Source organism: Anolis carolinensis, chromosome 3 (assembly GCF_035594765.1).
Source record: "Anolis carolinensis isolate JA03-04 chromosome 3, rAnoCar3.1.pri, whole genome shotgun sequence".
Lineage (NCBI taxonomy): Eukaryota > Metazoa > Chordata > Lepidosauria > Squamata > Dactyloidae > Anolis > Anolis carolinensis.
In genome coordinates, this window is record NC_085843.1 from 230943744 (window position 1) to 230969185 (window position 25442).

The 25442-nt window shown below is 42.5% G+C and overlaps 1 protein-coding gene across 7 annotated transcripts in view; it reads right to left on the reverse strand.

Annotated features, from left to right (window-relative positions):
• Positions 1-3475: 3475 nt before the first annotated feature.
• trim8 (tripartite motif containing 8) overlaps positions 3476-25442 on the reverse strand; it is a 96493-nt gene continuing 74526 nt past the window's right edge. For all 7 annotated transcript variants that reach the window (XM_008106559.3, XM_008106556.3, XM_008106558.3 and 4 more), the window contains 4 exons: positions 24501-24734; positions 14351-14382; positions 12988-13103; positions 3476-4861 (listed from right to left, as the gene is read on the reverse strand). In XM_008106559.3, coding sequence (XP_008104766.1) covers positions 4254-4861; positions 12988-13103; positions 14351-14382; positions 24501-24734 — 990 coding nt within the window. In that variant the 3' untranslated portion in view covers positions 3476-4253. The remainder of the gene's footprint in view (positions 4862-12987; positions 13104-14350; positions 14383-24500; positions 24735-25442) is intronic.

A 25442-nucleotide genomic window follows, 5' to 3' on the forward strand; every position in this document is an offset into this window, starting at 1 on the left:
TGGAACGTATATTGATACGTTCCAGCATATGAATGGCAGGGCCCAGAATTGGAAATAGTATTTAAACTGAGGTCTGACGGAAGCAGAATAGAGGAGCACTATTACTTCCTTTTATCTAGACCAGTAGTTCCCAACCTTTGGGCCTCCAGGTGTTTTGAACTTCAGCTCCCACAGTTCCTAACAGCTGGTAAGCTGGTTGGGATTTCTGGGAGTTGAAGTCCAAAGGTTGAGAACCACTGATCTAGATACTATACTTCTTTTGATGCAGGCCAAAATTGGCCTTTTTAGCTGCTACATCGTATTGTTGGCTCATGTTCCATTTGTTGTCCACTAACTTCCAAGATCTTTTTCACATGTAGTATTATCAAGCCAGGCGTCACCCATCCTGTATCCATGTGTTTCATTTTTTCTGCCTAAATGTAGTATCCTCTATTTTTCCTTATTGAAATTAATTTTGTTCCTTTTGGCACACATCTCTAATCTGTTAAGGTTGTTTTTCATTCTAATCCTGTCTTCTGGATTATTAGCTACTCTATGATGTCAGTCTGACTGGACGGTAATTGGTCTGGTCCTCCCCCCCCCCCCCCCTTCTTGAAGATAGGGACATTTGCCCTCCTCCAGACTGTTGGGACTTCTTCTGTTCACCAAGAATTCTCAAAGATTATTGTCAGTAGTTCTGACATGACTTCTGCTAGTTCCTTTAATACTCTTGGATGTAACTCATCTGGTCCTGAAAATCTGAATTCATTTAGAGAAGCCAGATGTTCCTTGACTACTACTTTACCTATTTTGGGTTTTATTTCCCGTATTGCCTTGTCTGCTTCATATTGCTCAGGCTCAACACTGATTTTCTTTTGGGAGAAGGCTGAGATAAGGAAAGTATTAGCAATTCTGCCTTTTCCCTAACCCTTGTTAGCATTTCACCACCTTCTCCATGTAGAAGTCCTACCGTTCCCATGTTCTTCCTTCCTGACATAATAAAATAATCCCTTGTTATTGTTTTTTTAAAATCTCTTTGGCAAACCTGAGCTCATTTTGTTCTTTAGCTTTTTAGACCTTTTCTCTATTATTTGTTTGAATTCCTCTTTGGTGATTTTCCCTTTTCCATCGTTTGTATATATCTCTTTCAAATCAATTGAAAGTTCTTTAGACATCCATTCTGGTTTCTTAAGACTTACTTTTTCTCTTTATTTTGTTTCCCTATCCATCATTAACTCCTTTTTCCTTTAGTATTCCTATTTGAGGATCACACTCAAAATTTCCCTATATTTTCTGAGATCAGCCCCTCTAAAGTCTAGAATGCATATTTGACTTCTCCTAGTTCTCCCTTTCCTCTGTATCCAGGAGAACATGATCACTCCCACCTAAGGATCTCACCGCTTCTACACCATTGACCAGCTCCTCAATGTTGGTTAGGATCAGATCCAGAACAGCTAATCCTCTTGTTGTCTCTTCCACTTTCTGAACAATAAATTGTCTGAAGGGCAAATGAGGAATTTGTTGGACTTCGTACTCTTGGCAAAGTTTGTTTTCCTGCAAATATCAGAATAGTTGAAATCTCCCATTACTACTATATCTCTTCTTTCTGTATGTTTGGTAATCTGTTCAAGGAAGGCTTCATTCAGGTCTCCAGTCTGGCTTGGAGGTATGTAGTAGATCTCCAAAACTACATCTTTTTCAGTTCTCACTCTCTTAATTCTTATCCAGATGCTCTCAACCTGGCTGCCAGGATTTAATTCCTGCATCTCTTCGCAGGTGTAAACATTCTTGGCATATAATGCTATCCATCCCCTTTCCTGTTTGGTTTATTTCTCTGAAATAAGTTATAACTCTCCATTACTACATTGCAATACAGTAATAGGACTCGTTCTACCAGGCTTCAGTTATGTCTATTATTGTGCTAAGAGTTCCAGTTCATCTTATTTCCCATTCTTTGTGCATTAGTGTAAACACACCTAAGTCCATGGGACATTTCCCCTAACTGTTTGAGATTATTGTCCTATCACTGCTTGTTACTTGTGCTGTTTGTCCAATTCTCTCCTTAGCTTTTCAGCTGTTGCCTTCAGGCCTTGATAAACTACTGTTTCCAAGAATCGTGACACCCTCTCCCACCCAATTCAGTTTAAAGCCCGCCTGATCAGGTTTGCGAGTCTCTCCACTTGCTAACTTCTGTGAAGTGAAACCTATCTCATGGTAAAAGCCCATTTTCATGAAAATGCAGACCATGGTCCAGACAGCCAAGTCGTTCTCAACACCACCATCTGCAGAGCCAGTTATTCCCCTGTACTATTTTTCTCGCCCTTCCCAGGCTGCATCATGCAACTAGGAAAAAATATGAAAAGACAACCTGTACATTAAGACCCTTTAGCTTTCTCTTCCCAGAGCTTCAAAATCTTGACTGATCTTTTGAAAACTATGTCTTGCAGTATCATTAAACCAACAAGAAAGGGAATGGTCAGTGGGCTTGATATGTCTAATCAGCCTCTCAGTTACATGTTGCATTTAGCCCCAGGGAGACAGCATACTTTCAGAGACATTCTGCTAGGTTTGCAAATCACAGCTCCTATTCACCTCAGGAGGGAGTCCCCTACTACCAGCACATGTCTCCTCTGGGGACTGACAGGGTCCCTTTCCTGTGTTGAATCCTTTAAGGGAGTAGTTCTCAACCAGTGGGTCCCCAGGTGTTTTGGTCTACAACTCCCAGAAATCCCAGCCAGTTTACCAGCTGTTAGGATTCCTGGGAGTTGAAGGCCAAAACATTTGGGGAGCTACAGGTTGAGAATCACTGTTTTAAGGTGACCTGTACACTTCAAATTTCTTATTTAGATTTATACAAGAAAAAGTCCTCTGAGTTCTATGATTTGTATTCTTAAGTACATGTTCATAGGATTGCAGCCTAGATATGGTCCAAGACATCTATAGAAAACCATAAATGATTTGCAAAACATATCCTTAGCATAACCATTTGCTTTTTCAAGTAATGTTTACAATGAGGAATAGAAAATCCTTTTTGTTTGAAATGTAAACAGAAATCTTTAAGATGCCAAATCTATACTTCACTGCCTATCAGAAGAAGATGTAAGGAGTACTGCACTTTAATTTGTGAGTCTTGTAATCAAGTGAATCAAGGACTAGCAGGTATGGAGTAAAACACACACTGTGAATCTTATTTTTAAATATAGCACTCATAAATTATACACACCATTTAACCTGCATTCCTGAGTTCAGTGCACCAATTCTTGTTCAATCCAGTCTTCAATTATATCTAAACATAAACTGCATTCCTGATTTAGTCTAGAAAGTTCTGGTAATGGTCTACCATTGACCAACCCTTCTCAACTTTTACCCAGTTCTCACATTTCTAGTTAAAATGACTATAAAGATAAATACTGCTGGAGTTCAGTTTGAGTAAGACTTCCATGTTCCCAAAGAAAGTGGCCAGAATAGTGCCTATGGGGCAAAGCAGAACAAGGCATTTGCACTAAGTGATCACATTTATTTGAATATTTTTTGTGTGTGTTCTAAAATTGGTTACAGAATAAATACCTGCGCCTTATAACAGGAAGTCCACTTTTTTTAATACAAAGTGCTTGTTAGAGGAAGTTGCATCAACGAAACACAGGAAGAAATGTGTGCAACTTGACACACACTTCCCTCCTGGAAACTAAAACAGATTTTTTTAATTTCTTTTTTTATGTTTCTTTTCCCTTTTTGTGCATTTCATTTCCTGCCATTGTGTATTTACAAATCTCTGAAAGAAGAAAAAAAAAGAAAAAGAAAAATGCCAATATGCACAATACGTGGCCTTTCAACACACAAAAAAATCAGCCTTAAAAAAACCTACAAGTGTCATTTCTGAATGAATTAATGATAGAAATTTTCTCCTCTTAAAAATGGGAAGGAAAAAGAAAATTTAAAAGCAAAACCAAAAAGCCCAGAGACTTTGAGATAGAAAAGGATTATTTGTCCCTTTAAGAGTTTTCCAAACTGGAAAGTAGTAGTGTCACATGATCCAGAAGTAGACTATTGATTGAAATCCTTGTTAATTTCTTCCGCAGCCCCCCCAAACCTGATACAAGGGGAAGATGTTTTCATTTAAAAAATATTAAATTAAAAATAGAGATGACAGCAATGCCTCTCTGACTCTGGCATGTGGTAGGGAACAATGGAAATGGATTTGATTTAAAACAACAACAAAAACTAGATTTAAAAAAATCTTTAAAAATCAGCAGGATGCTATCCAAACCAGATGGTTAACTGGTGACATAGTGTTTGGTGGAAGGCTGGCCATAAACTCTATAGAAATCCTGGCGTCCGTGTTGCTGAGATGCATCAATCCATTCTCTCACTGCCAATCCCGGGAGCGACTGAGGTACAGATGGAGCAGGAGGGAGCGGGTGCGAATATTCCTGCGAGGACACTGTCCACGGAAAGTGGCCCGACCGCGGGTATGGTTGATGCGCGTTGTGATTGGATACTGAGGAACAGTAACAGTTGTCCACTGAGCAGACGAGGATTTTGCGCCCACCATACTGGGACAGCACAGACTGCTGAGATGATGTGCTGTTGGGGTAGTGGGAAGGGTTGAACATTGAGCCGGAGTGAACTGGCTGCGGGCCACTGGGGAGTCCTACTATGTGCTGGGTGGAGCTACAAGGCACCATGGGTTGTGCAGACTGGCCTTCGCCAGCCGAAGCCCCCTGGCTCACGTACTGGCTGGCAACAGGTCCCGAGGAAGGCTCCAAGAAGCTGGCTTCTGGGAAAGCTGTGGAGTGCTTGCGTTTCTCGGCTCCTGAGTTACTGACGCTGCAAGGGTACATTGGGATGCTCTGCAGAAATGGCACCGGGGTACTGAAGGGACCTGGAGGGAAAGAGAGAAGAAAGGGACGGTCACTTTCATCAAAGAGGGTCCTGCAATCTTGATTTAGTGGCCAACAGAGAGCCTCTCCAGAGACCAAGCAATGTAAACTCTGAGAAAGAAGGTCAAAAGGATGTGCAGCCTTACAACCAGCTGCTGGGGGGGGGGAAACAAAATAGAGGTTGGAAAAACAACACCCAATTAGTTCACCCAGAACTTGCAAACCCAGGCCTGCATATCCTGCAGCCCTCCAAGTGTTTGGGACTCAGATTCCCAGAAGCCCTAGCTTGTCCAATTGTCAGGAATCCTTGGAGCTGAAGTTGAAAACACCACCTTCCAAGTTGGATCACAACTCCCATCTCCAAATAATACAGCTGCTGGAGATGGTGGACGTTGTAGTCCAACACATTTGAGGAGAGTTGGAGAAAGCTGATCATGCTTTGCTCCAACTCTTTTTGATGGTATAACTTTGGGTTGGCCAACTTTAGCAGGCTGGGGACCAATTCCCCCCCTCTGTAACTCCCACTGGCAAAACATGATCAGAACTATATTTTTCTCTACTGGCTTCAACAGTTTTTTTTCCTTCAAAAATTGGTAGCTAAAGTGACCCAGGGCCCATCCCTTTGAATAGCACTGCTTTAGAGGAGAATTGCATTTCCTTAAATCTCCTGATAAGATTTTCCTCCCTGTCCCATTTTTCCATTGGTAAAGGCAGTGCCTGTAGCACACAGGCTACATTTCACTCACACCACATATAAATAAATCAAGCACAGAAGCAAGTCAGGGAGGTTTCAGGTTCAGGCAACTATACCAGTTCCAGTTTTAAGGTGGGAGGATGGTGAGCACGGATTCATGAAAGGGATGTAAAACCTGTAGATCTGTGACCACATACATTTCTCCCAGGGATTTGGCACAGAATACCTGTAGCATGCCAAGCACTTGGTAAAGACTGTACCCAAACAAAGGCAATGCCCTAAATCCTTCCTGTTTCAGATCTCCAGTTTGTACAATATCTACACTCTGCTGCCAAGAATCTGAATCTGATGCAAATGTCCAGAACTTCTCCAGCTTACATAACTGTGTCAGAGGTGTTTTTGCTGCAGAGCTTGGTGTTCTGGGGCCCAGATGAGGGGCTCAAATACTGAAATTACACTTGAACACCCTACAAGTAGCTCCTCTATCTTGTTCTCAGCATTCCAGCCACGGTGATGCTGTGTACTATTTCAGATGTCTATGTTGATTGTTGTTTACCTTTAACAGATGCAGTATTTACATGTTATGCTATGGTTATAGAAATATAGCTACAAACATCTTTAGATGAGGGGCATACAATCTGCTGGCCAACAGCTATTTGGCTACTTTTAACCACTATAATTCTTTCAGGGATTATGGAGCTTGCAGCCAAAACATTTGTAAAGCAACACTGTTGTGCTGTATTACTACTACCAGCAAAGCTTGGGACATTACTTTTTTGGGGCCACACACCTCAGATTCCAGTAAGTTCTGCCACACAATTCTAAAGCAAAGAAAGTGAAGTGAGACTAATGGGGGATATGAGACCTGGAGAGCAGAGCTTCAAAGCACACAACCACATTCTCACTGCAATTTCCCCAACAAGTGAAGCCAAGGTCTGCCACTGTTGCCCAAATGTTCCCCTTGTTCCTTTTAATATGCTCCTTCTTCTGCCTTAAAAAATCTAACCTGCCCTTGATCTCTTCGGCCAGAAATGAAGAATCTTTGATTCAATAAATGTTTGGAACTGTAACTTTGGCCCTTTGGAAATGTTGACTTAGAGCAGTGATTCTCAACCTGTGGGTCCTCAGTTGTTTTGGCCTACAACTCCCAGAAATCCCAGCCAGTTTACCAGCTGTTAGAATTTCTGGGAATTGAAGGCCAAAACATCTGGCGACCTATAGGTTGAGAACCACTGGCCTAGAAGATGGGCTGATTATGCCCATGCCGTAGCCAAAACTTCCACAGGGCCAAAGGTTCCCCATATCAGTCACTGTGATTATTTTTTCCATGATCATTTTGGTTGCAAATCCTATCAAAAAGCAGATAACACTCCTTCCACTCTGTAGTATTCTTATTATCAAACTCTATTCCCCTCGCTTTGTGCTCCCTCCACATCTTCACCTCAAAAAAGCCTCTTGGCAAATAAATTCCCTGACTTGAGTGGAATCAATGAAAGTGGCTGCTTTTCATAGATTTCTTGAAAATCAGCTGGAAAGTGTTAGATTATTTTCAGCATAGCCTATTTGTAAAAAGTGAATAAATCAGTCTCTGTTGCAGAGTGGCTAAATCGTGCACTTTTGAGTTTAAAGTATGCAGCCTAGTGTATTCATACACTGACATAAAGTTTAAAAATTATTTGGAACACAGCAAGTGATGCTGCCCACCCCACAGGAGGCACACCTTTTGGTCTATGTGCCAGGACAAAACATATTGCTGAATAAAATCTTTAGCAAGATCACCAGTCTATAAGATGGAAATGGATGGCAGACCTGTAGCAGTTATGTACAGCAAACCTCAGGTAACAGGACATCCAACAAAGAAACTCCTTTTTACAAGGTCTTTATACTGCTGCCCAAGCTTGCCCTTTTCCTCCTGGTCCTCTATTCAGCTTTTAGCAACTTAAGTGGAAATATGATGCAAGAGGAAAATACTGGGGAATGCTGATAGTGATAGAATAATAATAATAATAATAATAATAATAATAATAATAATAATAATATACTTTATCTATATTCTGCCACCATCTCCCAGTAGGGACTCGGGACGGCTTACAGAGTAGCACACAAAACACATAAAATACATCAACATTTATAAAATCAGTAACAACCAATTACATAAAAACAACAACATAGAGAAATAACAAAAACTCAACTCAAATGGAAGAAAGTGCTCAATAAAATGCGGCAGTAGCCACTAATTAAAAAGGGGCTGTTACAATCAATTGAGCATCCCACCTGCGAACAAGTTAAAATGCCAGCATTAAAGTGCCAAAGTAAACAGCATCCTATTTAAGGTACCAGTTTAGCTGGTACCTTAAACATTATCAAAGGCCTGCTTGAAAAGCCACATTTTTAACTCTCTCTGAAAGTGTTGCAGTGTGCAAGCTTGCCTAAATTCCCTGGCGAGGGCGTTCCAAAGCCCAATATCTGTAGGGCTGCACTTTGCTCTTCTTGGTATAAATGACTAAGGGTCTGCAACCAACACTAAGGTTTAGGTCACTTCAAATCATACAGCCAGACCTCAGAAAAAGTGGTACACTGGACCATGTTATGTAGATAGGCCCATAAAGCCATTTGGAAAAGATCAATCAGTCCTTGCACCTGACTTTGTTCTTCAGTTACAAGAAAATGTGTCTATATGATTTTGCTAGTAAGACAGTATCATTTACTATTCAAAATTTTTAATGTAGATGTAACGGTTTTGTTCAACATTTTTATTAACAACATAGACGAAGGGTTAGAAGGCATGATCATCAAGTTTGCAGATGACACCAAACTGGGAGGGATAGCTAACACTCCAGAAGACAGGAACAGAATTCAAAACGATCTTAACAGATTAGAGAGATGGGCCAAAACTAACAAAATGAAGTTTAACAGGGGCAAATGCAAGATACTTCACTTCGGCAGAAAAAATGGAATGTAAAGATACAGAATGGGGTATCTAGACAGCAGTACGTGTGAAAAAGATCTTGGAGTCCTTGTGGACAACAAGTTAAACATGAGCCTACAATGTGATGCGGCAGCGAAAAAAGCCAACGGGATTCTGGCTTGCATAAATAGGGGTATAGCGTCTAGATCCAGGGAAGTCATGCTACCCCACTATTCTGCCTTGGTCAGGCCACACCTGGAATACTGTGTCCAATTCTGGGCACCGCAGTTGAAGGGAGATGTTGACAAGCTGGAAAGCGTCCAGAGGAGGGCGACTAAAATGATCAAGGGTCTGGAGAACAAACCCTATGAGGAGCGGCTGAAAGAGCTGGGTATGTTCAGCCTGCAGAAGAGAAGGCTGAGAGGAGACATGATAGCCATATACAAATATGTGAGGGGAAGTCATAGGGAGGAGGGAGCAAGCTTGTTTTCTGCTGCCCTGGAGACTAGGACAATGGCTTCTAACTACAGGAAAGGAGATTTCACCTGAACATCAGGAAGAACTTTCTCACTGTGAGAGCTGTTCGGCAGAGGAACTCTCTGCCCTGGACTGTGGTGGAGGCTCCTTCTTTGGAGGCTTTTAAGCAGAGGCTGGATGGCCATCTGTTGGGGGTGCTTTGAATGAGATTTTCCTGCTTCTTGCAGGGGGTTGGACTAGATGGCCTGTGAGGTCTCTTTCAACTCTACGATTCTATGAACACTGGACAACGCACATTTTGATGCCTCAAGTGTTAGACCTGTTTCTGGATATATTTGATTTTCTGATTCCAAAAATGGCACCAGTTTTCCCATATCTGGTTTTTGAGATACAGAACATATACCATCTACCAGTTGCCATCTGCTCAATTACAGAAAACCATGATAACTGAGGGCCCTTCCACACAGCCATATATCCCAAAATATCAAGGCAGAAAATCCCACAATATCTGCTTTGAACTGGGTTATCTGAGTCCACACTATCATATATTCCACTTCAAAGCAGAAAATGTGGGATTTTATTCAGCTGTGTGGAAGGGCCCTAAGAAACTGGAGCTGATGCAGTCTATCTAATACCATTTTCTGAATTGGTGCCCAAATAACCCCAGGAACTGGCCTACAAACCAAGACTCCAAGATTTGTTTTAGTTGGGCTGTGCAATTTATTTACCTTATGTATATTTACTTTTTTAATGCTATAGGATATTATATCACAATGCAAACACGTGTATGGACATTGGCTTTTTTGTGGGAGTTTGGTTTATTCTATGTTCAAGTTTAATGTTTCTCATCTAACTCTATTGGTACATTAAAATCATCACAGGATTATGCTTGAGAATGTTCACTTATAAGCAAAAAATGGAAAAATGAAATTTGGAGTGGAGTTGGAGTGGACGTAATACTGGACTCCAGCTCTCTCTAAATATAGATTGCAGAAAATGTTTTAGGCTTTTCCACTGCATGTCCATGTCAAGTTTGATGCTTTGAAAAAAATGTAGAAGTGCATGATTTCACAAATCCTGGCTTAGCTAGTCCATTTTATGCTTTGCAACAGGGAAATCCTTATTCTGTAATCAGAATATATTAAGTCAGTTAAGCAAGTCATTGAATTAGGGAGTTAAAATGGACAAACCTTAATTCCTCCTTCCAATTCCTTTCAATACCTAGACCCAAATCATTTCTGACATCCAGCTTCCTCTGTAAACTCCCCAGGGAATGAAGGTCCGCCACTGGATCAGGCAATTGGTTTTAATGCCAAACAGGATATACAATTAAGAAGGTTTCTTTCTGTGATACTCAACCAGAGGTTTGGGGGGGAGGGGAGATACTTTTTAAAAATTCAATTTCCTAGAATCAGTGTGGCTTGCAACTGTACTAACTGAAGTTTTCTGAAAGCTGTAATCCAAAAATGTTAGCTTTCTCAAGCTCTGTATATTCAGCCTTTATTTGGAAGAATGCAATTTGAACCCACTGCTTTCTTCGCTAGACTTAGTGATCCTTCTAAACAGGCATTCACCTTCTACTTTACATCAAAAATCACTTTAGGTATCTAAAATCTTGAATCCTTTTTGTGCCAAACCCAGATTTTGTTTGTATATCATGTGTTTTAAACAGATAATTATCATATTTGAACCTTTTCAAAACTCAACTCAATACTGCTGCTGAAGACAAACTATAGCCAACTTGCAGAGTGAAGGTATGTTGTCTATCATACTTTCACTACTGCAGTCCTCAAAAGAAGTGGCACTTTGGTCGTCAGGAGGCCCACATGTGAGCCATGCTGAATAGTGTTTACTTTGGGGGGAAAAAATGTGTCAGGAGAGACTTGAGAAACTGCAAGTCGATTCTGGTGTGAGAGAATTGGCTGTCTGGTGTGAAGACATTACCCAGAGAACAAAAAAGAGAGAGAAATATATGCAGCAGAGGTGTTTCAGGTCCAGAAATATAAAGCAGAAACAAGGCTCAAAGTCTGTGCAAAGGTCCATGTGTGAGCCAATTCATGAACACTCAGTGCTTACTTCAGAACAATTCTGGAACAGCCATAATCCTATACAGAGTAATTTGGAAGCAAGTGCTTCTTCAAAGATACACTCAGAATTACTTTCAAGTAGTAAGGTGGAAGGTTAGTCTATGTGGGGAAGAGAAAAAGTAAAGGAGTATGTGGCTACAGAGCATAGGAGAGGAACAACAGATTGGTAAATCTTGATTTTCATGAACTTCACTAAGTCAGGGGAGGTATCTTGTTCCAACTACTGAAGACAGGAAAAAACAAAAAAAACCCCCACCTTTCCTTCTGGATTATATCTTCATTGCAGTGACTGGGAAGAGCCTTCCTTTAAAAATGCCTGCACATTTTTGGAAGTCTATTCCCTCACTTTAAATCCAGGCTTCTAGATAAAAAGGGCGGGGGGGACCCATTGCCTTCCAAATGTTATTGAATTCCAATTCCTTTCCATTTCCAGATAACATGGTGGCTTGAGGAGCTTCAGGGTCCGGCAGTCATTGCTGGGGGCAGGGGGGTTAAACTTCTCTAGAATACAGAGCCAGAAAATGGTCAAGATAGCAGACTATACAGGCCTTATAATTATAGAGTTGGAAGAGAGACCACAAGGGGCATCCAGTCCATTCAGTCTGGCATGCAAAAATACACCAAGAAGGAAGGTTTGCTGCTTCCTATTTTGCTGAAATAATACATTTGCATGATAACCTGAGATTCCAAGGTTTTCCTTTATTCCAGTAAAAAATGGGACTAGTCAGGGACTGCTGAAGTTTTGGGATTAATCCCTGAAGTATATAACAGGGGTGCAAAACATGCAACCTCTATTTGCTGTTAGACTATAACTACTAGCAGCTGATGGAAATAGCAATCTCCTAAGCTTTCACTATTTATTTGTTGATGTATATATTTGCTAACCTGTATTCTATGTGTATGTTGATTTGCCAGTTTGACTGTACCTCTTTGGTGTGGGAGGGATTATAGACATGTGATTGTACTGAGCATGTTCAGACTCAGGACTCCATTTTGTAGTCAGTTTGCTTTACACCTCAGTGGAGGTGGATGCATGTTGCTGTTTGGACTTCAGTAGAGAAATATGACTTATAGATTTCAGTGAGTACAACTATACCTAAAGACTATGGACTGTTGATTAGGAATGATACCCTGTGTACTCAACAAACAGAATTACATCCTATCTATAACTGAACTTTAATAAGAAATGTGTCTGTATGGTGAATTCATGCAAGATATGTTCTTTTTCAAAGACAACTTTTTAACATATCTGAGTGCATATTTTAGACTAAGAGGTTTCAAGAGGGTGTATATCTTTTGGGCAATCACAACTGCAATTTCAATTTAAAAGAAACCATCCTCTGCTAACCAATTATATTTTTGTAGTGGCATGTCTTTGTCCTTGGCAGTTCAAAGACATGGTTTTTAGTTAACAGATGACTTACCTGTGTGCCATTACATGAATGCTCATGAATATCACTTGTTCAAAGAGTTGACTTCTAACAAGGTCATGCTTTTCTTGACTAGTGGTTTTCAAAAGGTGATCTCCACATGTTCATGGAGATTCATATTTGCCAAATGGATATGACATCATTTTCCTTTTCAATAAGGGTATGATTGCTATTTATTTCCAAAGGGATATGTGCCCAGAGACTGGGTACACTTATTTCCAATAGCAGCTCTTACTGATATAGCCAATGATGTGAAACATTGGAAGCTGTTGTCCAAAAAAAAAACCCTTGACATCTACATGATTCCCACCCCTTGATATAGAGCAAAAAATAACCTCAGTTGTGGAGAAGCTATGTCTGTTTCCTACAATTGCTTCTCTCATCTTTTTGGTGGGTACCTAGATACTTGGCTAAAGGCAACACACTAACCAGCAACAAAGCTCCATAGGCAAAAATAATAGGGAGACAGACGACTCCTGACCGAATCTGCAGTTTACACAAGTGTGGATTCACAGGTGTTGGCTTCACTCACCTTCTAGAAGTTTTCGCAACTGTTTCTCCTTCTTGGCAATTTCATTGAGGAAGAGCTTGGAATTGAGGTGCCCAATCTTGGGAGGAGGTAGGCTGCCCCCTGTGCAGTTCTGGGTCCTTAAAAAAAGAACATTACATTGTGTTACAGAATGAAACACTGCAATATTCTTCAGTCCTCAGAAGGATGTCAGCTACCATTCTCTCTCATTTTGAATTTAGGCCAGTTTCCCCCCCCCCCCCCCCCCATAAAACTTTGTCACTTGATGCATTTGAGATAGGCTTCAAGTACCAGAACCTTTTTTCCAGAAGGAGATGATTCCCACCCTATGTTTTCCACACCGTAAGTAAAGTCCTCCCTGTCCCCCAGCCTTCAGAGGAGACAATTCTGCAACTAAGGAGACTTAAAACTTTCCATCTAATGCCATTCAAGAGAAAGCCACGTTCTCAAATTTAATTTCAATCACCACTATCATCTTTCCTTACAATGACTTGTCAGGAACCTATTTCAGAATTGCTCACAATCAGCTAGGATTCATTTTAGCAATATGGGTTCTCTCAGCTTTGGGTGTGGGAGATACATCCCAGAACGCAAAACAATCCAATCTGCAACAGTAGTTTGCTATTTCCCACACTTGACCAGAGCCTAAAACATATCAAAAATTGCAGAAAAGTCCACTGGGGCTCAAGTAGAGAAAAAACTTCAGAGATTTGGGATTTGGCCAATGCGTTCTAAATGAAAGGTTTCTCACTTTTTGTTTTATTCTTATAGGATCATGTTCTATGGGTTAACATTGCCCTTTAAGGTATTGTGATGCTTTTCAACCAGATTTTGTACAGACTTAACTCCCCACCATCAGTTCCCATCTGAAAGGTGGTTTTATTTCTGAGAACCACAAGTATTTTCCCCACTCCTAAATATTATAATTCAATTTGTTCTCAACCTTCCTTCTGGAAAGCTAAACAGATTGTGCATCTTAATTCTTTCACTGCAAGCCAAGATTTGTGTCCCATTGTTTCCCTCATGTTCAGCTCATTCTTATTACTCTGCTGAAATGTGGCCAGTTTTTACAGTATTTTCTTTTAAACGAAGCTACTAGAATTTAATGTTAGCAAACGGACTCCTTTCCCATCCCTGTGTCTGCCCAGGATGGAACCCTGTATCCTTTGTGGTCAATTCTGATCAATACCAAGTTCCATTACACTGTAATAAATTAACCCGGGAATGGAACATTGACTTGGGAAGTCCTACAAAACAAACGTCCCTTGATAACTTATGGCCCACTCCCAGTAGACAAACAAGATTTACAGCGTCAGATGCAGCCTCTTTCATCCAAATCCAAATGAGTAGGAAATAGATTTCTTACCTGTCCATCAAGATTTTCACTGACTTGGTATTCTAGGAAGCAAAAGAAAGATTGCATCAAAAATTGTCACTTATGACAATTTTTATGGTACAGCAGCTTCTGGTCATAGTTCATAAGTCTTCCCAGTTGTTTTCATTTGTTCGAGGAATAACGTTTCTCCCATCCATCCTCACTATAATCCCACATTGTACTTTACAGATACAGCAACAGTATGGTATATGTGACCCTAGCTGAAAGAAGGGCACATGTTTCACATGCAAAAACATGGCTGATTCCACACCTACATATCTAATTATATTACAAGATCAAGAAGAACTTTGGTTCAAGGCTATTCAATGCTAATCAAGGTGATTAAATGCAGCATTATCACTTGCCTCCAACAGACAAGAGTTCTTTCTCCCACCCTGGACCTTCCAGAGATATGTAAACCTCTCTTGCCTAGTCTCCAACAGACCTCACAACCTCTGAGGATGCCTGCCATTGATGTGGGCGAAACGCCAGGAGAGAATGCTTCTGGAACATGGCCATACAGCCCGGAAAACTCACAGTAACCGAACTTAGGTTCAAGACCCAAGATCTATAACCAGTCAGTGTTGACATCACTTAATGTTAGACAACTCCATGTAGCAAATTAGCAAGATAATATTGAACAAGAATGCACAAAAAGCAGTTTTAAGAAGTGCTATGAAAGTACTAAGCTGTTCTAGTCATTTTTATAGTACCAAAGGCCTGCGGCTTTATGGCTCTACTGACGCTTTCATTTTCTGTTGGACTGAGGCACAATTGCCACCAGCTGTTCAAGCCCAATCCTTAACAGCCTACAACATCTTAGCAAAGTGCAAAAGGGATATTTCTGCTTCACTAATTTATCAGGTTTTTTCCCCATTTCCTGGGTCACAAAGGTGGGATTTACGAGGTGTCGATTACTTCATCCATTTTACTGGTATTTGTTAAGTCATCTCTGAAGCAATCTGGCAGGTCAAGGAGAAACAACCAGGCGAATCTTTATTTAGATGGGAAGCATTTTTCCAGGGCAGCAACAGCTTATTGGCTGCACAGGAATGATTCCAGACTTTTACCTGACATTTCAGCTATAATCCACAACCAGAGCCCAGGAACTTTGAAGCACATATTTCCATGGCATATGGTTCTTAGATCTCTGGGTTTCCTTAGCTAATTTATTTTATTTATTTATCACCCCAAAGGGGACTCAGAGCGGCTTACAAGTTATATGTACACACAATATATATCATTAGCATAGCACAATATTAGCATTATATATTACTATATTGTATTATACCAATATACTGCAATATTGTTAGTATTACATGTAATATATAATATATAATATTTATATTATTATATTGTATTATTATTAGTATTATATTGTATTACAATATTACGATCAAAATTATATTTACATACAATTTATTATATTATTAGCATAGCACATTAGTATTATATATATTGCTATATTATACTATACTACAATATTAGTAATATTACATGAATATATAATATACAATTATTATATTGAATTATTATTAGTATGATATTGCATCACATTAAAATATTATTATCAACATCATATTATTAGCATAGCACAATAATATATTATATATTACTGTAGTATTGAAATTGTCATGCATGACCTGAACTCTTATCAGATAAATCATCTACATCATCATAAAAAAACTTCCAGCTTCCAAAAACAAATTTAGATGGGTATCTTGTGCTCTATAGCTGTTATGATTGAGCCTCATGGCTCTGTTTCTGACAGACGTGGGCGTAAGACTCCTCGAGAGTCAGATACTCTCGAGGAGCGAGAGAGAAAAAGACTGCGAGACATATTTGCAGCACCATCTGACGAAGAGTCTTTCGAAGGGTTTACGGAGAGAATGGAGGAAGGGCTGGTTAGCTCAGAGGAGGACGAGATGGATTGGACTCGGGTAAGGGAGGAATTGGGTGCCACTGGCCATGATGGGACAGAAGATGAATGGGGACCTTCAGGATTAGACCCATGGCTTAGCTGGAGGGATGGGACGGGATCCACAGCTGGAGATGCTGTTGGGCGTAGTCAGAGGTGTTCCAGCTCTGACGAGGAAAGTGATGAGGAAACGCCCGGGTTAAGGAGGACAGCTGACAGTGATGAGGATTTGTAACTGGCATAAAATGGGGCTTGGGAGCAATTGCAAATTGCGTCGGGCAAGGTAATCTGGGCAAACGCTTGGGATTCGTGTGTGTGTGTGGGACGCTTCCCTGAAGACTTGTGTGCTTTCCTGTGCTGAGACGTAAGTTGATTGGAATCCAGGGTCAGACGGCGGGAGGGATTGTGTGGGCATTTGTTTGTGCAAACCTGTGCTTACTCTTATTAGCTTGACCTTCCGTCGTCTTCTTGACGGACGCCATCTCCTGCTTTGAGAACTCGGACTGAACTGACCACGGCTTGTCTTCTCCCCTTCTTGGACTTGGAAAAACTACAAACGTCTGCTTCTGGCTTTGATCTACGGAACGGAACTGGTCTACTCTACTGCTAAAATCCCTGGCTGATTTGTTCGTGTTGGAATCCTGTCTGCTGTGTGTGTGGGAGCGACGCAAGTTACTCTAAAAACAGTGTTGGCAGCAGAGAGGAATCTGCTGCCAATTAGTTGCATTCTTTGTATCTTTTGTTCCTTGGCTTTCGTTTTGTTTATACCCAGGCTGAAGAAAGCAGTTTGTTTTTACCCGGATTAAACTCCGGTTTAATCCGGTTTATCTTTTGAACATTTACTTTTGCCCCTTTTTGCTCCTAAAGGCAAAAATTGCCTGGCCCTTGTGTTTTACGGGCATTTTTGAGTTCTGTAATCTAATAAACTCTGTTACTTTGAATCTTGTGGCGTTCTGTCCTTGACAGATTGCCCGACGCCCATAAAAGGTTTATTGCAGCAATAAACCCGTCAGGAAGACGATGGATGAGTTAAGGGTCAAATTAGACCAATTGCAAACGGCTTTTACCGCTAGCCAAACAGCTCATGCCGTGAAAGGACATGTTTTGACTCCTGAACGCTTTGACGGAACCAGGTGCAAGTTGCCAACCTTTTTGGCACAAGTGGAGCTTTATTTTTCTCAGCTCAGTGCTCATGCTTTTCCTACAGACACTAGCAAGGTGGCCTTTATTTTGAGTTTGTTGACCGGTCCCGCAGGACAATGGGCCACTAATTTAATTTTGGGAAATGACCCAGTCAAGGACAATTTGAATAATTTCAAAAAGTTGTTAACTGATACTTTTGGGGATCCTCTCCGCACGGAGAACGCTGGGTGGGCTCTGTATCGGTTGAAACAGGGAAAGGGGACTGTTTTGGATTACTTAAATAAGTTTAACCTGTATCGCCACCAGCTGGATTGGGGGGAAAATGCATTCATGCTTTTATTTACTGCCGGGTTAAGTGATATGCTCCAGGATGAATTAGCACGCTTGGAGCCGGCTGAAAGCTGGGACGCCTTAGTAGCTAAGGTGCTGCGTTTAGACGCAAGGTTCGAGGCTCGTAAACATTCAAAAGCAATGTGTGCGCCACCCATGCATGTAACCAGGGCACCTGTGGTGATGGGGGAAGAGCCCATGGAGCTTGGGGTCTTTAAAAAGCTGTCTACAGAGGAAAAGAGCCGTAGGAGGCAGCTGGGCTTGTGTTTGTACTGTGGGAATGCTGGGCATTTTGCCAAAAATTGTAATGTGAAACCTTCCCAGCTTTCGGGAAAAGGCCAGCCCTAGTGCGACGTGAGTCCAACGCACTAGGGCTCCTCAAGCAGTCAACTGAGGGGAGGAAGCATGTTTTCGTACCCATTACATTATCTGTTGGGGGAAGGGAACTTGTTTCTACTTTGGCACTGCTGGACTCAGGAGCCACGGTCTCTTATGTAGATATTGAGTTTGCTAAGAAGCATGGCATTCCTAGAGTGCGCAAGGCATGCGACGTGTGGGTGGAAGGAGCAGATGGGAGACTGCTGGAGACTGGGGTGGTTAACCAGGAAACCTCAGCAGTAACGTGGGAGGTGCAGGGAGTAACGGGAACGTTTGTGTGGGATATTACGAGCTTGCCTAGATATGATGTGATCCTGGGGATGGATTGGCTAGCTGTAGTAAACCCACAAGTAGATTGGGCAACACGTAAAGTGATCTTAAAGAGGCAGGATTGTTGCACTTTAAATGTTACTCATTCTGATATGGAGGGAGTGCCTGCTGAGTATGGGGAGTTCTCTGATGTATTTTGTAAAAGAGAAGCGGACAAATTACCACCGCACAGGCCATATGATTGCGCCATCAAGTTGGCAGAAGGTGCGAAACTGCCAGCAGGGAGGCTGTATGCCTTGACTGTACCGGAAAGGCAAGCTTTGCGGGAGTTTCTAGATGAAAATTTAGCCAAGGGGTTTATTCGCCCATCTAGTTCTCCAACTGCGGCACCAGTATTCTTTGTAGCCAAAAAGACTGGGGAACTTAGGCTGGTCTGCGACTATCGGATCCTAAACAAATACACCATTCGGGATAGGTACCCGCTCCCTTTAATCTCGGAACTGTTATCAAGGGTGCAAGGGGCTAAGGTCTTTACCAAGCTTGACCTGCGGGGGGCCTATAACTTAATCCGTATACGGGAAGGGGATGAATGGAAGACGGCATTTAACACGTGTTTCGGATGCCACGAGTTCCGAGTCATGCCTTTTGGGCTTTGTAATGCTCCTGCGGTCTTCCAGAGGTTCATGAACGATGTGTTCAGGGACCTAATTGACCAATTTTTAGTGATTTATTTGGATGATATCTTGATTTTTTCTAAGGACGAGAAAGAACATCGTCAACATGTCAAGCAGGTTCTGCACCGACTGCGGGCTAATGGGCTTTTCGCCAAGGCTTCCAAGTGCGTCTTTCATGTGCCTGAAGTGGAGTTCCTAGGTCATGTAGTGTCAGGTAGGGAACTTAAAATGGACCCACATAAGGTTGACGCCGTCAACTCATGGCAGGAGCTGAAGACTAAGAAGGATGTACAAAGGTTCTTAGGTTTCGCTAATTACTACCGGGAGTTTATTCCGAATTTTGCAAAGCTCACGGTACCTTTGACGCAGCTTCTGCGCAAGAAACAGCCATTTGTGTGGGGGCGGGAAGCTCACGAGGCATTTCTACAACTTAAGTCTAGTTTTCAATCGGACAACATACTAACCCATCCTGATGTTGACAAACCGTTCGTGGTAGAAGCGGACGCTTCTAGCTACGCGTTGGGGGCTGTATTGTCTCAGAAGGATTCCTCAGGGACCTTGCGTCCCTGTGGATTTTACTCGCGGCAACTAACACCCTTCGAGCAGAACTATACCATATGGGAGAAGGAGTTGTTGGCGATTAAGGTGGCGTTTGAGGTGTGGCGGCACTGGCTTGAAGGGGCACGGCACCAGATCGTGGTCAGATCTGATCATAAGAACTTAGAGCACTTGCAAACAGCAAAGAAGTTAAACCAGCGTCAAATCCGCTGGGCTTTGTTTTTCTCCAGGTTTAACTTCAAGGTGCAGTTCGTGGAGGGGAAGGCAAACTTGCGGGCCGATGCTTTATCCCGCAAGCCAGAATTTAAGACCAATGAGCAGGTAGTATGTCAGACCATCTTGCCTACTGCCTCGCTGTGTGTTGTAGATAATGAGCTCGGGTTACATGACCAGATCCTTGAGGCTCAGAAAGATGATGTGTGGACACAGGAGCAACTGATGCTGCTCTCAGCAGGTAACCGTACCATACTGCCGCATCTCCAAGATCAAGACGGGGTATTGGTGCGCAGGGGGCAGGTTTACGTACCAGTGGGGGCCCTCAGGTTGGAGGTGATTAGAGCCCACCATGACGAACCCATGGCTGGGCACTTTGGCAGGTTCAAGACCGTACAGCTTATCACCAGGAGCTACTGGTGGCCAAAGATGCGGCAAGACATTCTGCGCTTTTGTGACAGCTGCGCCGTTTGCCAGCAGAGTAAGACGCCTGTTGGGCGCCCTAGAGGGTTGTTGTCGTCTCTACCTGTTCCGGAGAGGCCATGGCAAATCATTTCCATGGATTTTATTTCAGATTTGCCTAAGTCTGGGGGTTATACTTGTATCTGGGTGGTGGTGGATTTATTTAGTAAACTGGCTCATTTTATTCCTTGCTCAACCATTCCGGCGGCCCCTACGTTGGCCTTACTATTTACTAAGCACATCTATCGTTTGCACGGAGCACCCGAGGTGATTATTTCAGATAGGGCTCCGCAATTTGTATCACGCTTTTGGAAACACTTCCATGAGTGCTTGGGGACTAAGTTAAACGTTTCTTCAGCCTTTCATCCGCAAACGGATGGACAGTCGGAACGGGTTAATGGGCTCTTAGAGCAGTATCTGCGTTGTTTTTGTTTAGATCAACCCACGGCTTGGGTGAAGTGGCTACCGGTGGCGGAGTTTGCTTACAACAATGCGGTGCACACGTCTAGTCAGCATACGCCGTTTGAGCTAACTTATGGTTTTCACCCACGGGGAGGTGTGGCGCCGTCGACCAATGTGGTCTCTTCGGACCCTGTGTACCGCTCTTCGGAAATGGCTGCATTGCATGATGTTGCCCGTCGCTTACTGCTGGAAGCTAAGGCAACGCAGAAGACTCAGGCTGACCGCCACAGGCAGGCAGGGGAGGAGTTGGAAGAAGGGGATTTGGTGTGGTTATCTTCCAAACATATTAAACAGGCTGGGGGAAAGTTTGCGCCTCGGTATTTGGGTCCCTTTCCTATCGTTAAAAAGATTTCTTCTGTTGCGTTTCGTTTGCGTTTACCGTCTAGTTTAAAGGTCCATCCAGTCTTTCATCGTTCGCTGTTGAAACTTGATACCTCTAGTCGTCGTGGTGCTATAGCGGAGGGTATCACTGCCACTTCTCCGCCATCGGGGGAGGAGGCCTTTGTGAGAGGGGATAGTGTTATGATTGAGCCTCATGGCTCTGTTTCTGACAGACGTGGGCGTAAGACTCCTCGAGAGTCAGATACTCTCGAGGAGCGAGAGAGAAAAAGACTGCGAGACATATTTGCAGCACCATCTGACGAAGAGTCTTTCGAAGGGTTTACGGAGAGAATGGAGGAAGGGCTGGTTAGCTCAGAGGAGGACGAGATGGATTGGACTCGGGTAAGGGAGGAATTGGGTGCCACTGGCCATGATGGGACAGAAGATGAATGGGGACCTTCAGGATTAGACCCATGGCTTAGCTGGAGGGATGGGACGGGATCCACAGCTGGAGATGCTGTTGGGCGTAGTCAGAGGTGTTCCAGCTCTGACGAGGAAAGTGATGAGGAAACGCCCGGGTTAAGGAGGACAGCTGACAGTGATGAGGATTTGTAACTGGCATAAAATGGGGCTTGGGAGCAATTGCAAATTGCGTCGGGCAAGGTAATCTGGGCAAACGCTTGGGATTCGTGTGTGTGTGTGGGACGCTTCCCTGAAGACTTGTGTGCTTTCCTGTGCTGAGACGTAAGTTGATTGGAATCCAGGGTCAGACGGCGGGAGGGATTGTGTGGGCATTTGTTTGTGCAAACCTGTGCTTACTCTTATTAGCTTGACCTTCCGTCGTCTTCTTGACGGACGCCATCTCCTGCTTTGAGAACTCGGACTGAACTGACCACGGCTTGTCTTCCCCCCTTCTTGGACTTGGAAAAACTACAAACGTCTGCTTCTGGCTTTGATCTACGGAACGGAACTGGTCTACTCTACTGCTAAAATCCCTGGCTGATTTGTTCGTGTTGGAATCCTGTCTGCTGTGTGTGTGGGAGCGACGCAAGTTACTCTAAAAACAGTGTTGGCAGCAGAGAGGAATCTGCTGCCAATTAGTTGCATTCTTTGTATCTTTTGTTCCTTGGCTTTCGTTTTGTTTATACCCAGGCTGAAGAAAGCAGTTTGTTTTTACCCGGATTAAACTCCGGTTTAATCCGGTTTATCTTTTGAACATTTACTTTTGCCCCTTTTTGCTCCTAAAGGCAAAAATTGCCTGGCCCTTGTGTTTTACGGGCATTTTTGAGTTCTGTAATCTAATAAACTCTGTTACTTTGAATCTTGTGGCGTTCTGTCCTTGACAATAGCTTTCTATCACTGCTCTAGTAGCTTGGTTGGGATACTTGTTGAAGCACAATGATGCCAATAATGAATCAGCCCAAATGTGGGGAATATATTCCAGTGGAGTGTAAATACCCTGTCAATCAGCTGCCGAGATTTACTTGGAAAGCCTCTTTTTGACAGACAATACTGTTTTAGAGGTCAAGGGTATCTCGACTTTTTAAAATGAGGAGTGGGCCATCTGGTCTATGTTAGAAAAGAGATTAGAAAGGAGAGTTGGTGAGCAAAACTGTACCCTGGGTACAAGGTCTGAGATGACCTTTTTATTCATTAGTCTGCTCTACAACATGGGAAAGCAGAAGGGGAAACCTGTTCAAGTTATGGTTACATACCACCAGCTGCAAGGGAAATCCCCCGCCAAGGCATGCTACCAAAACCAGCATCTGAATGAAGTATCTCATCTCCTGGACCTTAAAGGGGTTTTTCCCTGGTTTGGGACAATTCATATGTAATTTGAAGATTATGTCACCTAGCTACTAATTCTTGCTGACTTTTACTTTGGTGTCAAAGAGACTACTTACCATCTATGAGCTACACAGAACTTTTATGTGACATGTGTTCAGAAAAACTCACCCATAATTATGTTTTGGATTGTAACATGCCCATCTCTTTTCTCTGAAGAGTTTGCAGCAACACATATCTTTTCCCGTTTTATTTGAACAACTCACGTGGGAAATGGGTTAGACCAGTGGTTCCCAATCTGTGGTCTGTGAGCCACCAATGGTCCCCAAGAACTAAAATATGGTCCGCAGCCTCACAGTTACTACACCGTTGCAACAAGAGCGACTGGTCTCATGAAACTCTCTTAGTGCCAAGGCAACAGGGATTTCAAGAGGGGAGAGGCTGAGTACCCACAAAAGAGGCAACAACAAGCTTCCTAACTGCTGCTTCTCCTCCTCCTCCTTTCCCCTAAGCAGTGCCGTTCTATGTGGCACCTGGAAACAGGGGTGCCTTGGTGTCTTCATTTTTAGGCCTGTTCCTGGGGTTATTTGGGGTGCTGATTCAGAAAACTGCATTGGATAGACCACATCAGCTCTATATTATTAAATGTGGTTTTCTGTGGGCAAGCAAACTGCAACCACTGGATGGCATATGATCTGTATCAGAAACTAGAGCTGATTTGGTCTATCCAATGTAGTTTTCTGAATCAGCACTCCAGATAAACTGAATCTAAAGTTGACCAAAAACAGATTTGTAGCCCTTTTGGTACTAATGTTGGAGATCTGGTCAAAGTGGTCCCTGGTCAAAAAAAAAAAAGGTTGGGAACCACTAGGTTAAACCAAAAGACAGTGTTTGGTCCAGGATCACATTTTAAGGGCTGAGAGCAGGGATGTGAAATAACCCTAACCCTTATCTCTTTGCTACATAGACAGGCATTCCCACCTATACCACTGTGACTGTTAACAACATACACAGTAACAGAAACCCCACCCTTGACCAATCAAATCTTCCACTCATTTAGTAATTAAGAAGCAGTAATTTAAATGTTCCACCCTACAAATAAACTGACATAATGAGAACACATTTTTGCTTTTGGATATCCAACACACAAGTGAAAGAGCAAGAAGCCTCCCTGGGAAACAGAATTACTCCAAACAGAAGACCAAACAAAATTTAGTTGAACTTCTGCCCCTGGAGCAGTGTTTGATCATCTATAGCTACCATGACAAAAAGGAAAATTAGCCATGTATATCGAGCTCATGGCAGTGCAGTGTGGTAAAATGCAAAATAAACTCATCTGTACAAGCTTACATTAGATAGAAAATGTAATTTGAATGGTAGTGACTTTTAAAAAATACATTTAGGAAGGTCACTGAGCTGGTCTTCCAAATTACTATCATACTGGTCATCAATCCAGAAGTGTAGAGGGAGAAGCACATATGGAAGGATAGTTAGTCTGAAACAACTCTTGTTGCGATGAAGTTATCAGCAAAAGATGCGAAGGACCTATAAGATCCTTCCCTCATCCCACTGTCAAAGGAAGTGTTCCATTGAACCCTTCCCTTTCCCCAAACAACCCTCACGTTACCTTCATGAAGTTGATGTCCTCGGTCTTGTCATACATGACCTGAACAGAGCTGAGAAGCTTCTTGGCCTCCTGCATGCGCTCACTGAGGTGGAGCACTTGGGCAGCATTTTCATTGCAGAACTTTGCTTGGGCCTTGTCTAGGATCTCCATGGTCTTGCGTAGGTCCTCATCAAGGATCTGGTGCATCTTCTCATACTGTAGACGCACCTCATCCTTCAGCTGGTTTACCTTCTCCTAATGGTAAGGAAGAAAGAGGGGAAATATCTCCAGTTAGCTTACCTACAAATCTATTTACTATCATGAGGGCTGCTCCTAGACCAGGCATGAACAAACTTCGTACCTCCATGTGTTTTGGACTTCAGCTCCTACAATTCCTAACAGTTGGTAGGATGTTAGGAATTGTGGGAGCTGAAGTCCAAAACACCTGGAGGGCCAAAGTTTGCTCATGCCTGTCCTAGACCCTTTGTATCACCTCCACTCTTTTATATTTTTAAAGAATATTTACTTGCTTTGCTTTGACAGACTCCTGGGAAGTTGGGAGAAATTGTTCAAGGAATTAATAGGGAAAGGTATCCAGAGCTTAAAATCAGGAGTCAAGAATTAATATCCTTGTTCTACTTTGATAGAAACCAGTAAATCATACCGGGCACCCAAAATTATATCCAAATTATACCCTGTTATAATTACTTAGCGGGGACAGAGAGCCGTGAGCCTGGTTTCTATCCGTTTCACAGGGATAAAAGGCACCAGGTCACAAAATACTAGGAACCAACATCTTTTGGGAGCAGGTCTAACCAATAGGAGTTTTGTGTTCTAGATGGCTTGCTTAGGGACTGTAGTTTGTGAGTGAACATGTGGCCCTCCAGATGAAGTGGCCCTCTAGATTCCAACTCCCATCATCTTTCACCACTGGTTATGTGGGTCAAGATGGGAGCAGCAGTC